Source organism: Budorcas taxicolor, chromosome 14 (genome assembly GCF_023091745.1).
Source record: "Budorcas taxicolor isolate Tak-1 chromosome 14, Takin1.1, whole genome shotgun sequence".
In the NCBI taxonomy this organism is placed as follows: Eukaryota; Metazoa; Chordata; class Mammalia; order Artiodactyla; family Bovidae; genus Budorcas; species Budorcas taxicolor.
The window spans coordinates 30116602-30130820 of record NC_068923.1 but is presented as its reverse complement, the minus strand read 5'-3'; the positions used below and the strand labels follow the sequence as shown (position 1 = coordinate 30130820).

The window sequence follows — 14219 nt, the reverse complement described above, 5'->3', positions numbered from 1 at the left end:
TATAGACATTTATCTTAAAGCATTTTGCTGGTTTTTTCCTCAAAGAATTAACCCTTAGAAGCAGATTGGTTATTCAGAAGAAATTTAAGACTGTTGAGATATATACAGTATCTTTAGTCAGCTTTTACTACCAGCAGGAGTGTATCACAGTTCCTTTTCTATAGTTTCACCAACATTTAATATTTTTAACACTTGATTGTTAGTATTTGATACTGTATATTAGTATATAACTTATAAATATACTATGTATATTTTGTGTATATGTATGCTTTGTGTTTTGTATAGTTCGTGCATTATTTTAAGGTAAATTTGATACACATAAAATGGTGTCTTATTTTCATCTGAATCTTTTATAAGGTTATATATTTTAAGAATTGTTATTATTTTATGAATAAACTTGTCATTATAGTCACCTGTTTTTTTGTTTAAAGGAGTTTACCTTTTCTTTTGATTTATAATAGTATATAAAATATCAGTTTTATCCCCTGGCATGTATTGTAAATGTATTTTCTCCAGTTTAAGAAAAAATAATTTTAAGGAAGAATTAACTACTTGTAAATTTTAAACTTAAAGAAGGTTAAATGATCCTTATATAAACAATAACTTTTTTTCCTCCCTTTTTAGGTTTTCTTTCTACCATTAAGTAATACCATCCTCAGCTGTTTTAAAGATAATTCCATCTTTGCCTGGGAATGTGATACTCTTGTTTGCAAATATCAATTGCCAGCTCCACCTGAAAGCTCTAATATATTATACAAAGTGTTTGCCGTGACCAGGTAATGTTCACTTTGAGACACTGAGGATTTTTATGAAATGTAATTTCCAGTGAAATTTTATAAATTTTCATTCAGTATTTTATTGTCATACGAGCAAAAGTTTCCTTTAAACTAAGATATGATCTGAGATATGGTATTAAATTATTTACTTGTTGTACACAAAAATATAAAAAGTATATGAAATCCTAAGGCTGGTATTCTCATTAGCTATAAAAAGCATCAACTAATAGCCACTCCTATCTTGTCTATAATTCTGCCTGTATTTAGTCACATACAACTCTTTGCGATCCCATAAACTGTCCTCCAGTCTCCTCTGTCCATGGGGTTTTCCTTGCAGGAACACTGGAGTAGATTGCCATTTCCCCCTCTAGGGGATCGTCCCAACCCAGGGATCAAGCCTGTGTCTCCTGCACTGGCAGGCAGATTCTTTACCACTGGTAACTGTCTACTACTTCTGTACTGTGTTGTTGTAAAGCAAAGCCCAGGCGTATCATTTCATGCATAAATATTTCAGCGTGTATCCCTAAAGGATAGGACCCTTTTTGAAACACAGCTGTGGTACTATCATTACACCTTTACACATTCATAATACTATATCTAATTATTATTCATAGTTCACGATTGGTCTAATAATCATTTTTGTGGTTGGTTCAAGTTAGGAACAAAATACGGTTCACACATGGCCTTGGTTGATACATCTCTCTTTATATTTTCATTGCAGTTAATTTGTTAAAGAACTGGTCATTTGTCCTGAAGTTTTCTATATTCTAGATTCTGCTTTTTGCATCCCTGTGATGCTATTTAATGTGATCTTCTCTCATCTGTGTTTACTATAAACTGGTTATGTCATATTTCCTGTAAGTTGGAGGCTTGATCTGATCTGGTTTGATCTGGGAGCAAGAAGACATTGTAGGTGGTTGGTGTACTTTCATCTGCAGGAACACAGAACTCTTCCTTATGATGTTAATGGTCACTGGTGGTCATCACCTAGATATCCTGTGTTGCATTGGAGGTTAGCAAAATGGAACTAACTATTCTGTCTTTCCTTGTCCTTTATTAACCAGAACCTTCTCAAGAAAGAAACTTCCTCTCATCAACTCTTTGGTTACTTTGCTGTACAGTTAGTAAAGGAAAAGCAGGATAAAATGCTTGATTTCTTCATCTTAAAAAAAGAAAACCTTTTTCCCCCCAAATAATGGATTGTTTATTGGCATATTCAGAGGTGGCCATTGAAGGTCTTTTGTCTTTAATCTTTGTAAGCTCATGGATTTAAGCATAGTTGACATAGTTTGACTTATTAAAATTATTATTCTTAGTGATGCTCTGGTTCTCTCATCTTTGACCAGTGAGATTATCAGGTCGACTCTGAACCTTCTTGATACAACCCCTTGTCTATGATGTGTGTGTTAGTCACTGGAGTCATGTCTGACTCTTTGCAACGCCGTGGACTGGAGTCCGCCAGGCTCCTCTACCCATGGAATTCTTCAGGCAAGAATATTGTAGTGGGTTGCCATTCCCTTCTCCAGGGGATCTTCTTGACCCAGGGATTGAACCCATGTCTCCTGGGTCTTTGCAGGCAGATTCTTGATCACTGAGCTACCAGGGAAGCCCCTTTTCAGGCTACTAAGGCAATGGCACCCCACTCCAGTACTCCTGCCTGGAAAATCCCATGGACAGAGGAGCCTGGTAGGCTGCAGTCCATGGGGTCGCTAAGGGTCGGACACGACTGAGGGACTTCACTTTCACTTTTCACTTTCATGCATTGGAGAAGGAAATGGCAACCCACTCCAGTGTTCTTGCCTGGAGAATCCCAGGGACGGCGGAGCCTGGTGGGCTGCCGTCTATGGGGTCGCACAGAGTCGGACACGACTGAAGTGACTTAGCAGCAGCAGCAATATAATAGCTTCCTTACTTTGTGTATTTTTAATCTCATTTCCTAAAGTCAGTCTCTGCAAAGCAGCTAGAGTGGTCTTCTTGAATCATTAAATCATTTCCCTATCCAACTCCCTTGAAAGGCTTTACATTGCTCTTAGGAAAATCCAACTCCCCGCCATATCCCCTGAGGCCTTTTGTCCTCTGGTCTTGGCTTCCCTCCCTTTTGTCATCTTATTTCCTTCCCCATCTAATTTAAGTGTTCAGCCACACTTGAATATTGCTTCTCATTCTTCCTTATATACTGACCTTATTCCTGTCTCAACATTTTTGTATTGGCCAGTCAGCAATACTGACAAGCATGGAACTCCTCCTCCAGGTCACCCTGTGACCGGCCCATTCACATCATTCTTGCAGTAGATCTCCGTCCTTTCCCAGCTGTATAACATCACCTGTTTAAATTGATAAACATTAAGAATTAATTTCCTCAGAGGTGCTAGCCACATTTTAGTTCTCAGCAACCACACGTGGCTAATAGTGACTCTCTTGGTTCTTGCTGTTTGGGTTTTTGTTTATTTTTGGCTGCATCTGGTCTTTTCCCTAGTTTGGCGAGTGAGGGCTGCTCCTCTTGCAGTGCGCAAGCTTCTCATTCTGGTGGGTTCTCTTGTTGTGGCCTGTGGGCCCGCAGTTGTGGCTCTCGGGCTCTAGAGCGAGGGCTCAGTAGTTACGGTGCTGGCCTTAGTGGCCCACAGCATGTGGAATCTTCCCCAGTCAGGGATGGAACCTGTGGCCTCTGCATCAGATTCTTATCCACTGTACCACCAGGGAAGTCCAGTAGTGACTTTTGGACAGCGTAGGTGAGAACATTTCCATCATGATACTGAATCAAGTTGGACAGTGCTGCTATAAATAATTAATCCAGTCTTTTTTACCTGTCTGTTTTGCAGGGATGGCCGGATCCTGGCTGCAGGGGGCAAATCAAATCACATTCATTTGTGGTGCTTGGAAGCTAAACAGCTGTTTAGAATTATCCAGATGCCCACCAAAGTTCGTGCCATTCGCCATCTGGAATTTCTTCCTGATAGTTTTGATGCTGGTTCTAATCAGGTTAGTAACATAAAGGTTAGTAATGTGGTACTTTTTTGGGAAAAATCGTATCAATTTCTGCACTATATTCTCTCATTTAACTTATGGCAGCCTGATTGTTTCAAGGATTTGAAATTGCCAAAAACTTGTTAAGAGTCTAAAACTGAAAAAATGGAAACATCTTAGGTTCTATATATTAATGATAATTTACCCTTTTCCCTAAAATCAGTATACTTTATGTCATACTCTGGTTTACAGGGTGATGAAGTGTGCTATTTTTTTATTTGATCCTTAAAGAATTCTTTGAGCATAGGCAGGGAATGTTTCGCAGACTGTGACATGAAACTAGGTGACTTGTCAGCACTGCTGCTGTAAGGATTAAAAGTAGGACTGGAAGGAAATTTTCTTGCTTTTTTGTTGTGCTGTGTTTTATCTACCATTAGCAGGTTGCCTCGAGCCTATGAAACGTGTTTTCTTTCTATTTAGCCTTAGTTTACAAAGTGCTTCCCTTCCACACACCCTTTTTCTTTTTAATAGTTGGGCAATTGAACCTTAACTTCTTTATTTTAAATTATCTTGTGTCTTGCCATTAACAAATTTTATATGTGTGTGTGTTTTATGTATATATATATTTATGTATTTATGTATATATGTATGATGTGTGTGTGTATCATATCTATTTTAAGTTTTCTGAGTAGATAATGCTTTCACATGGTTGAAAACATTAAAAAAAAAATAGGCATAAAGTTAACTCTTACTTTCTCTCTCATTTGCCCAGTTACTCACTCTCCAAAACCACTGCTGTTATGTAATCTTATGTTTTTCCCATTTTGCATTTTTTTCTTTACTTAGTTTACCTTGAAGATTATCCTATATCAGTACAAAACTTCATTCTTTTTTACAGCTGTATAAATTTTTTATTATTGGGCACTCAACCTGTTTTTAGTTCTCTTCTAGCACAGATAATACTGCACTGGATCACTTTTGCACATGTCACTTCACACATCCTGTCTGCAGGGAAAAATAAAATCCCAGAGTTAAATAGTGGTACCAGCATTATGTGCATCTGTAGTTTTGATAGATCTTGCCTTCCAGAGAAGTTGCATCAACTGAATGAGGGGATTCCTACCATCTGACCAACAGAAAAGCATGCTTTTTAGATTGTCACCTTCAAATTGCCTCCAGCTACCTCCAAACTGTAGGCTTTCACATAACAAGGGATGTCAGGGTTTCACAGAATCGCCTGGCGACACAGCCTGCCAGCCCCTGGCCCGGGAAAGAGCCTGTGGACGAAGCAGCAGAGGGCTTTGTTGTTTTATGCATTTAAGCTTTTTTAGTACGTGTTTTTAATTTTTCAAGTTGTATGAGTTACAGCTGTTTTTTTCCCCCTTAAAAGACTAGCTTCCTTCAGACTTCCCCCCACCCCAACACTGTCCTTCTTTGCAGCTCACAGACTTTCTCCCTCCACAACCCAAATGCTGGTTACAACAGCGAGGTCACAGGTTTGTGTGGGGCAGCAGGACAGCTGTCAGCTCTGCTCAAGCTGAGGATGGAGAAGGGAAACAAGCCCTCCAGCCTCCCTGCTTCTGCCAGCCAGTATGGAGTCAAAGTGCAGAACTGTACTCCTCTCTCCTTCCCCTGGGGGGGTTGGTGGAGATAGGCCTGCCTGTGGGACCTTTCTGTAGTCTCCCAGGATAGGCTCCTTACTGATTCTGGTTAGGGCCAGGCTTATCTGGACCTGAACTGGGCAAATCTGCGTGAGCCGTGATTAGGGATTTTAAATAAACGTCGTGGCTCTCTGCGAGTATGGTCTCCTCTGTCCTCCACCCCACCACTGCACGCCCCCCAAGAGAGAACATATGTAAATACACGTGTGTACATGTGTAGTTTAACTTTTTAAAATTGAGGTGTAATTAACAGAGAACATGTTAGTTTCAGGACTTCCTTCATAGCTCAGTTGGTAAAGAATCTGCCTGCAATGCAGGAGACCCTGGTTCAATTCCTGGGTTGGGAAGATCCACTGGAGAAGGGATAGGCTACCCACTCCAATATTCGTGGGCTTCCCTTGTGGCTCAGCTGGTGAAGAATCCGTCTGCAATGCAGGAGACCTGGGTTTGATCCCTGGGTTGGGAAGATCCCCTGGAGAAGGGAAAGGCTACCCACTCCAGTATTCTGGCCTGGAGAATTCCATGGGCTGTATAGTCCATGGGGTCACAAAGAGTCAGACAGGACCGAAGATCTTCACTTTCACTTTCATGTTAGTTTCAGGTGTATAACAGGATGACTTAGTATTTGTATGTATATATTGTAAAATGGTCACCATAATAGGTCAAGTTAACATCTGAGACTTGAATTTTAAATGTGTTTTAGGAACTCACATGTTGTTTCTCTCTACTCTTAGGTTCTTGGAGTGCTAAGTCAGGATGGTATTATGAGATTTATTAATATACAGACTTGTAAACTTCTCTTTGAAATTGGGAGTCTTGATGATGGAATTAGCTCATCAGTAATTAGCCCACATGGACGGTACATTGCATCTATTATGGAAAATGGCAGTCTGAACATATACTCAGTTCAGACTTTAACGAAAGAAATAAATAAGGTATGTTATCAAGTAAACTTCCCTTTTTTCTTTTAAGATTTAAATGTTGTATCATCAAAAATAAAAGCTCTTCCAATTTTTTAACTTTCTTGCACCATTATCCCTTTTTCTGGTTATGTTTTCTCGCTCTTACTCCCAAAGCCACATCTCCAGACTTTGCTCACCTATGCTCCATTCTTAAACTGCTGCCTTTGTCAAAGGCCTCTGTTTGTTGTCCCTGTCCCATTCGAGGTACCCCCCGATCTGCTTCCTGAAAAAGGTCCGCAGTCCCAGTCCGTTCATTTTTTTCTCTTTCTTCCCCTCTTGCAGGCTAGACACCTTGGAGTACCTATGACTGTATCTATTCCTCTCTTTCCCGAATTGAGTCAATACTAAGTTATGTACTCCTTGAATCTGAAATGTCTGTACGTGGGCCACCTGTTCGCCATCTCGGCCATCCTTGTCTTGGTGCTCACTGACTGCTCTCGAATAATAGTAATCTCAATAAATACACCTAAACTCAGAGCCCTCGGTGCCTGCCCCTCCTCATCAATCATCTTCCATGTACTATTTTTCTAAAATAAGACTTTCATCATCTAAACTAACACTGTTCTTGTGGCCTCCGTTCCTTTGCCTCTTGCATAAAGTCCAGACTCTTCTCCTGCCTCTCAAAATCTTCTCTATTCTTGTCTTCTCTACCTAGCGTGTCTCCCTGCGCTTTCTACTTCCTTACTATCCCTTGTAGACACCGTGTGCGTTTCTACATCTGTTGTTCCCCTACACATTTCATCTGAAATATACTTCCCCCTTCTCTTATGGTAATCTAGAATTTCTCCGGCTTGTTGCATCAAATAACAAAGCAAGTTTTACTTTAGATTGTTTCCTTCTCTTTTCTGGGGTGGGGAGGGGAATATTTTTAAGAAAGAAATCATTTATTTTTATTTGGAGGATAATTTCTCTGCAATGTTGTGCTGGTTTCTGCCATACATCAACATGAAATCAGCTGTAGATACGCCTGTGTCCCCTCCCTCTTGACCGTCCCTCCCACCTCCCACCCCGCCCCACCCCTCTACAACGCCACAGAGCGTGTCCTATAGTAAATTCGCACTGGCTGTTTCACATATGCTAATGCACAGGCTTCAGTCTGTTCTCTCAGTTTGTCCCACCCTCTCCTTTCCCCACTGTGTCCACAAGCCTGTTCTCTATGTCTGTGTCTCTGTTGCCCTACAAATGCGTGCATGAGTAAGAAGTTCTTATTACAGAGAAAAAGCAAAAGATACAGATAAGCAAATAATTCAATAAGTCTAACCATTCTCAGATGATTTTGAAACATATGCCTACCGAGTATTTTTTTCTACGTGTATAAATGTATACAGTCAACCTGCATATTCACAGATTCTATTTGTGAATCTGTCTGCTGGTGAAATTCAGTTTTCAGTAACTCAGCGTCGTGGCAACGCTGTAAAACATAACTACTGCGAATAATGAGAATTGTGTATGTGGCAGGTGCACATGTGAATACATTTTCTTTAAACATGTAATTATACTCTACTATTCTTGGAGACTTAAAAAATTTTAATAACGTTATTTGCACTTAATGAGAGTTGTTAGCCTAGCTGGATATATAAGAGCTAGATAAATGTTATTAACAGAACAAGAGATCTGAGAAAAACCAAGATAAGCATGTCATTGTCTTCCTCTCTGTTATTTGTTAAGCAAATTGAGATCAGATTGATGAAAAGCTAGCTTATAACAGAAGTAGGATTCCAGTGTCTCTATGGCTATTCCAGGCTTACAAAATGGCCAGGTTTATACAAAACTTACTAACCATGTCCCATTCCTTCAAGTCCTGTTTTCTTGCCATTGAAGAATTTCTGGTATCCTGCTGATAATAAGTAAGCTAATTCCTATTTCTGTGGTGAAGTTTCAACACTCCTGAGGTGTGGCAATTCAGGTCATATCTCAGGCTCCAACTTTTGGGAGATTCTTTGATGCAAGAACTATGAAAAATGCGGCACTAGAATTAGTGTTTTAATAATGATTTAGAAGAATGGACTGAGGTTAGAAGATAGTTCAAGGATGTTAAAGATGGGGAGTATTCAGAAGTCAGACCACTATTAATTGCATTTCATAGACAAAGAGTTGAATCATAGAGTAAGTAGTCACTGTACTTTTTCTTTGGTCAGAGCTATTGCTGCTATATTTTGCATTATTCTTATATTCTTTCAGATGTGAATAAATAATAATGTATCCTAGAAAACCACTATTTTTAAAACCCCTTACTGATACAGTTAAAACTTTAAATACTTTTCATAATTTTAAAACAAAAGTACAGTAGCAGTGCCATATATATTATTGCATCACCTACTCTTATACACTTCACAAGTTGCATGGCGTACATACTGTAATTGACAATAGGGGATGTTTTCCTGGTCTCCTGTAATAGGTGCAAATTTCAAAAGCAAGGGGCTTCTCAGGTGGCTCAGTGGTAAAGAATCCACCTCCCAATGCAGGAGACACGGGTTTGATTCCTGATTCAGGAAAATCTCCTGGAGAAAGAAATGGCAACCCACTGCAGTATTATTGCCAGGAAAGTCCCATGGACATAGGAGCCTGGTGGGCTACAGTCCATGGGCTCATAAAAAGAGTCAAACACAACTTAGCAACTAAGTGAGCAACTGCTGCTCCTTCAAAAGCAGAAGTCCTGAACTTTTGAAGGCAACATGAGAAAAAGTTTTGTTTGAAACCTCAAAGTAGTCTTTTTATAGTCTGTTGTTTAAAAAGAGTCAGAATGTTTGCCTTGTTCTACTTATTTCTTTTGGGGGTGAGGGAGGAGGAGGTCAAAAAAGTTTGCTTTCTGCGTCAAAGCTTTCCCAGAGTGGTGATTTATTTCCATTGTACGTCATCATGGAAGCACAGTGTTCTGGCTTTCATGACAGCTTGATTCAAGGTGATGCATATAATTTGTGTTTTTTGGAAATCTAATATGTTCATTTGGACTTCTGGGTTGTTCCTCATGTTCTCATATAAGAGGCATTGCCACTTTGACTTCAAGAAAAATTTATCTAAAAAACACAAATCCATCTGTCTTTGATCTGGGTCTGGGCTAATTACTAAGGAAACACTCGGCCATAATGGTCTCAAACATTTAAACACCCTGTGAAAGTCATTGTACTTTAATCATGTTTGGAACTCAGAAAACCAGAGGTTCTTTACCTGCTCATTTCCTTTGAACAAGGATGATCATTTTATTTCAAAGAAGGTGTTATTCATGAAGGAAATGTCTTAGTCAAGTAAGTTGAAGTTGTTGAAGGCTTCTCTTCCTATTTGATAAGCCCCATCAAAATGAGGGTTTGGCGTGCTAAGCCGTGCTGTCTGCACACGGGCTCTGAAGCTGTGGATGCAGGTAAGGGACTGACAGCCATCTCCGTGTAAGTTAGAAAATGTAACCAAGGACAGAGACAGGGGTGCTGTGCTGTCAGAGGAAAATCACGTGACAGTTTCCCTCGAAAGAAATTTCTCTGGAGCCCAAAGAATGCTAGGCTGCTTCTGTCAGCCTTTTAGAGGGCCATGGGCTACAGATTACTCCAGTACTACGAACTTTTATTGTGCAGGTGTAAAAGATGGATTGATACTGTATGACTTAAGGCCAGCTTTCAAGGAATCATTCAGTTCTATTTATCTTTGTTAATCAAGATCTTTATTGTGTTCCTCAAAGGAATTTGGCAGAAATTTGCTTTGACTCATTAGTCAACAAGGAAACATTCTTGGACACTTTATTTATACTTTTTGTATCAAGGCACAGTATTAAATTGACCAAAATAAAATTTTTAAACACTGTGTTTGCAGGTCTATTTTCTAAAGATAGCCACTGGATTTTTTTTCCTCCCTTTTAGCCACCTCCTCCTTTAGTGAAAGTGATTGAGGATTTGCCTAAGAAGAAAGGGAATTCTGGTGATCTTAAGGTGAAACTGACATCAGGAAGAGTGCAGCGGCCAGCGAAATCAAGGGAGAGCAAAATACAGGCCAGAATATTGAAACAAGACCTGACTGGCAGTCTTGAAAAGAAAGAGGTAAGAATGTATTAAACTTTTCATTTGTCATGACTCTGCTGTAAACAGGTCTCATATTCCTAGTCCATTATCGTTCTTCCTTCTCTTAAGAATTAAAAGGAAAATTTTAGAAAAGGAGAAAGTTGTAACTGAAATTATAACATGCTTTGTAAAACTTTTTAATATAAAATTTAAAAGCCTTTTTAATATAAAATTAATGCATATTTTTTTTTAAGTCAAACAGTATAGAATTTCACTGTCCAATATGGTAGCCACTAGTCACAAGTGGCTGGACTGATTTGAAATGTGGTGTATGTGTGAAGTGCACATCAGATACTGAAATTTTATTATGAGCAAAAGAAAGTAAAATATTTTAAAAATTGAAGTATAGCTCATTTACAGTTTTATATTAGTACAAAATAGTGATTCAGTATTTTTATAGATTATACTCCATTTAAAGCTATTGTAAAATATTAGCTATATTCTCTGTGCTGTATTTCTTGTTACATATCTATACTATTATATATATAACAAGCTTACTATATATAGTAGTTTGTACTTAATTTCCTGCCCCTAAAGAAGGAAAAGCATCATATTAATATTATGGTGATTGTATTTTCAAATGATAATATTTTTATTACACTGGGTTAAATTATTTAATTTTTACCTGCTGCTTGTGACCTTTTTAACATGGTTCCTAGAAAACTTAAAATTACACTTGTCTCTTGGATTAACAGTTATCTGTCATAGAAGGCTGTAAAGGGACAAAACCCAAAAGTATAAATTCATGGCACTCCCCAGAGGTGATCATCGTTAATAATTGTTCATCTTTCAGAAATTTTCTGTGTATAAATATATACATATATATCTGTGTCTGTTACCTTTAAATATTTTTAATAAATGGAGTCATACTATATTACTGTTTTATAACTTGCTCTTATCATTTAACAGATTGACTATTTATATTAGTGCAGGTAGTGCTACGGCAGTTAAAAATATTTGCGTAGTATTGCATTTATGGATATACATGAATTTATCTCACTAGAACTCTGCTCACTGGCATTTAAGTTGTAATATTAGTCTTCTGTTAATACATTCTGTGATGCAGTGGCTATTCTTTGAACATTTGCACAAACATATCTGTAGAAGAATTTTTAAGTAAGAGCATGTGCATAAAAATTTTTATAGTAGCCAAATTGTTCTTCAGAATTTGTGTGTGTGTGATTTATTCAAGAAAAACTTAGAAGCAACCAAAATGTCCACCATTAGGTAACTAATCAATATAAATTATGGTAGAGCTTTATAGTAGAAATCTAAGAATATTTAAGAGGAAAGGGAAATGATTGTAGTATGTTAAATATAAAAAGCAAGCTACAAGAACTATATGTTTGGTTATCTGTGTGCTTAGTCGCTCAGTTGTGTCCAACTCTGAGACCCCATGGACTGTAGCCTGCAGGCTCCTCTGTCCATGGGGATTCTCGAGGCCAGAATACTGGAGTGGGTTGGCATGCCCTCCCTCCAGGGAATCTTCCCAACCCAGGGACTGAACCCAGATCTCCCACATTGCAGGCCAATTCTTTACCATCTGAGCCACTTTTAAAAAGATAGGGGTACTTATGTATTATTTTTAAAACTCTATAGGAAAGACTGAGTTACTAATAGAATTACCTATTTCAGTCAGTTTTATTATCTTCTTTATAGGGGTTTTTTTTTTTTGTATATTCCTTATTTTCTGGAATTGAAAGAAAATTATAACAGTAGAGAAACTGCTAGCATTTTCAGGAACTTTTAAAACTTTTTATTAATAGTAAATCAGTCAGTCACATACATACAAATGGAGAGCTCAGTACATTTTTACAAACTGAATACACCTGCACTGTCAGTACCCAGATCAAAAAAAGGACCTTTCCCAGCACCCTCGGAGGCCCTCCACTTCTCCCTTCCAGGCACTTCGCCCCAAGGATAACTATCTCCTGTCTTTTAACACCTTAGATTAGTTCTGCCCCTTTTGTGCTTATGGTCATTGGGTCATTTAGTTGGTATTCTTTTCTGTCTGGCTTCTTTCATGCATCATATCTGAGAGATCCATGTGGTCATAAACCATTCTGTATCTGTATAGAATTCCCTGGTATGAATAAGCCATGACTGCTTTATCCATTCTGCTATTGGTAGGCATCTGAGTAGTTTTCTAGTTTTTTTTTGCTACGAGAAACAGTGTTACTGTGAACATTTTAGTACATCTTTGGTGAACATAAGGATGTGTCTCTTGTTGGGTATAAACGTAGGAATGGAATTGCTAGCTTATGGGCTATGCATATGTTCAGCTTTAGTAAATACTGTCAGAGTTTCCCAGGTGGTTGATTTAAACAATCCATATTCTCACCATGAGGTATTTGAGGGTTCTAGTCGCTTCATGTTCTTACCAACTGTTGGTGTTTTTCACATTAATTTTGACAGCCTCTTTTCTGCTATAAGCAGTTTTAAAAAGTGAAGCTTGTATCAAAAGAGGAATGTGTAAAGTGTTGTCTACCAGGGAAATTCAGTAGAAACTCAGTGCTCAGGGTTTTTACTGGAAGCTGGTGATAGGTACCCCCTGTGTAGTACATTACAAAACTCCACACAAGGACTCCACACGGAAAGCAGGTGATCAGCTTAAACCACACTGTACAGGTTAGGCACAATGAGCTGCTCCCACTGGTTCTGAGGAGGGTGGAAACTTCCTGAAAACCCAGGTATACGGACACCAGACAAGGGCCAACCTGTAGGCCTTTTCAAGGATAGCAGTCCTGCCACATGAAATCTCTTCTGGACCTACTCATATCCACGTTAAGAAATAGAGTGTTATCAGTAGCTTTGGAGTCCCCTGTGTGGTTGTCCCCAATCACATTTTTCTCCCTGTCCCACAGATGTAACCATTGTCCCCACTTCTGCATTAATTATGTCCTTGGTTTTCTTTGTAGTTTTATCACTTCTACAGTGTAGCCCTAAACAAAATATTGCCTAGTTTAAGTAGCAGGCACCGAGCTAGCTGTGTAAAGAATGGGGAATATTGACCCTATGAGTTGAATGCGCTAGTGAGAAAAGGAGCTGAATGGCGTATCTGAGACATAGTCTGGCTTGAGCTTTCCTGAAAGTTTACAGGAGCCTTTCCTGGGAAAATGAGTGGGCAGTCATGACTGACTTGTGGGAAATAAAAGTGACACCACAATCAGGGCATCTGGCCACACTCAGTCTGGATTACAGGTAGAAGGCCCACAGACATGTGTCAGAGAGCAGGTGGCTTCTAAAAACCCGTGTGTGTGCGCTAAGTCACTTCAGTCGTGTCCGCCTCAGGACTGTAGCCCGCCAGGCTTCTTTGTCCATGGGATTCTCCAGACAAGAATACTAGAGTGAGTTGCTGTGTTCTCCTCCAGGGGATCTTCCTGACCCAGAGACCGAACCCAGGTTTCTTATGTCTCCTGCATTAGCAGGCAGGTTCTTTACCACTAGCACCACCTTGGAAACCCTTAGCCAGCTCTAAATGGTGGGTCAAAGTAGGTCCCTTCTATGGGTGAAATGTGTGTGCTCAGCTAATCATGGCTTCAGGACACAGAAAGGAAGTAGGGACTTCATCCGCTCATGGTTGAGACGAGAGGATGAAACTCAGGCCAGTTCATCTGGGCATCTGTCCTTTGTTTAAAGAGGCGTCAGTGGCAGCAGATGTCTTGGTGATGAGCAGTGAACATGTCTCTTTCATGGGTCTTGTTGCTCCAGTCTGGGCTACTTGCCCTCGACGTCTGGTCCATGGCGCTCAAATGGGAAATCTTCATTCACTGTCATCTCAGGCTGCCCCTCACCTCGCTCTTACACTGG

The 14219-nt window shown here is 39.3% G+C and overlaps 1 protein-coding gene across 1 annotated transcript in view; it reads left to right on the top strand.

The window, feature by feature from the left end:
* The window catches only part of TBC1D31 (TBC1 domain family member 31), a 62705-nt gene that overhangs the window by 20263 nt on the left and 28223 nt on the right, over positions 1–14219 (top strand). The window contains exons 5-8 of the mRNA XM_052651698.1: positions 625–776; positions 3596–3755; positions 6136–6336; positions 10212–10388. Of these exons, the coding sequence (XP_052507658.1) occupies positions 625–776; positions 3596–3755; positions 6136–6336; positions 10212–10388 (690 nt within the window). The remainder of the gene's footprint in view (positions 1–624; positions 777–3595; positions 3756–6135; positions 6337–10211; positions 10389–14219) is intronic.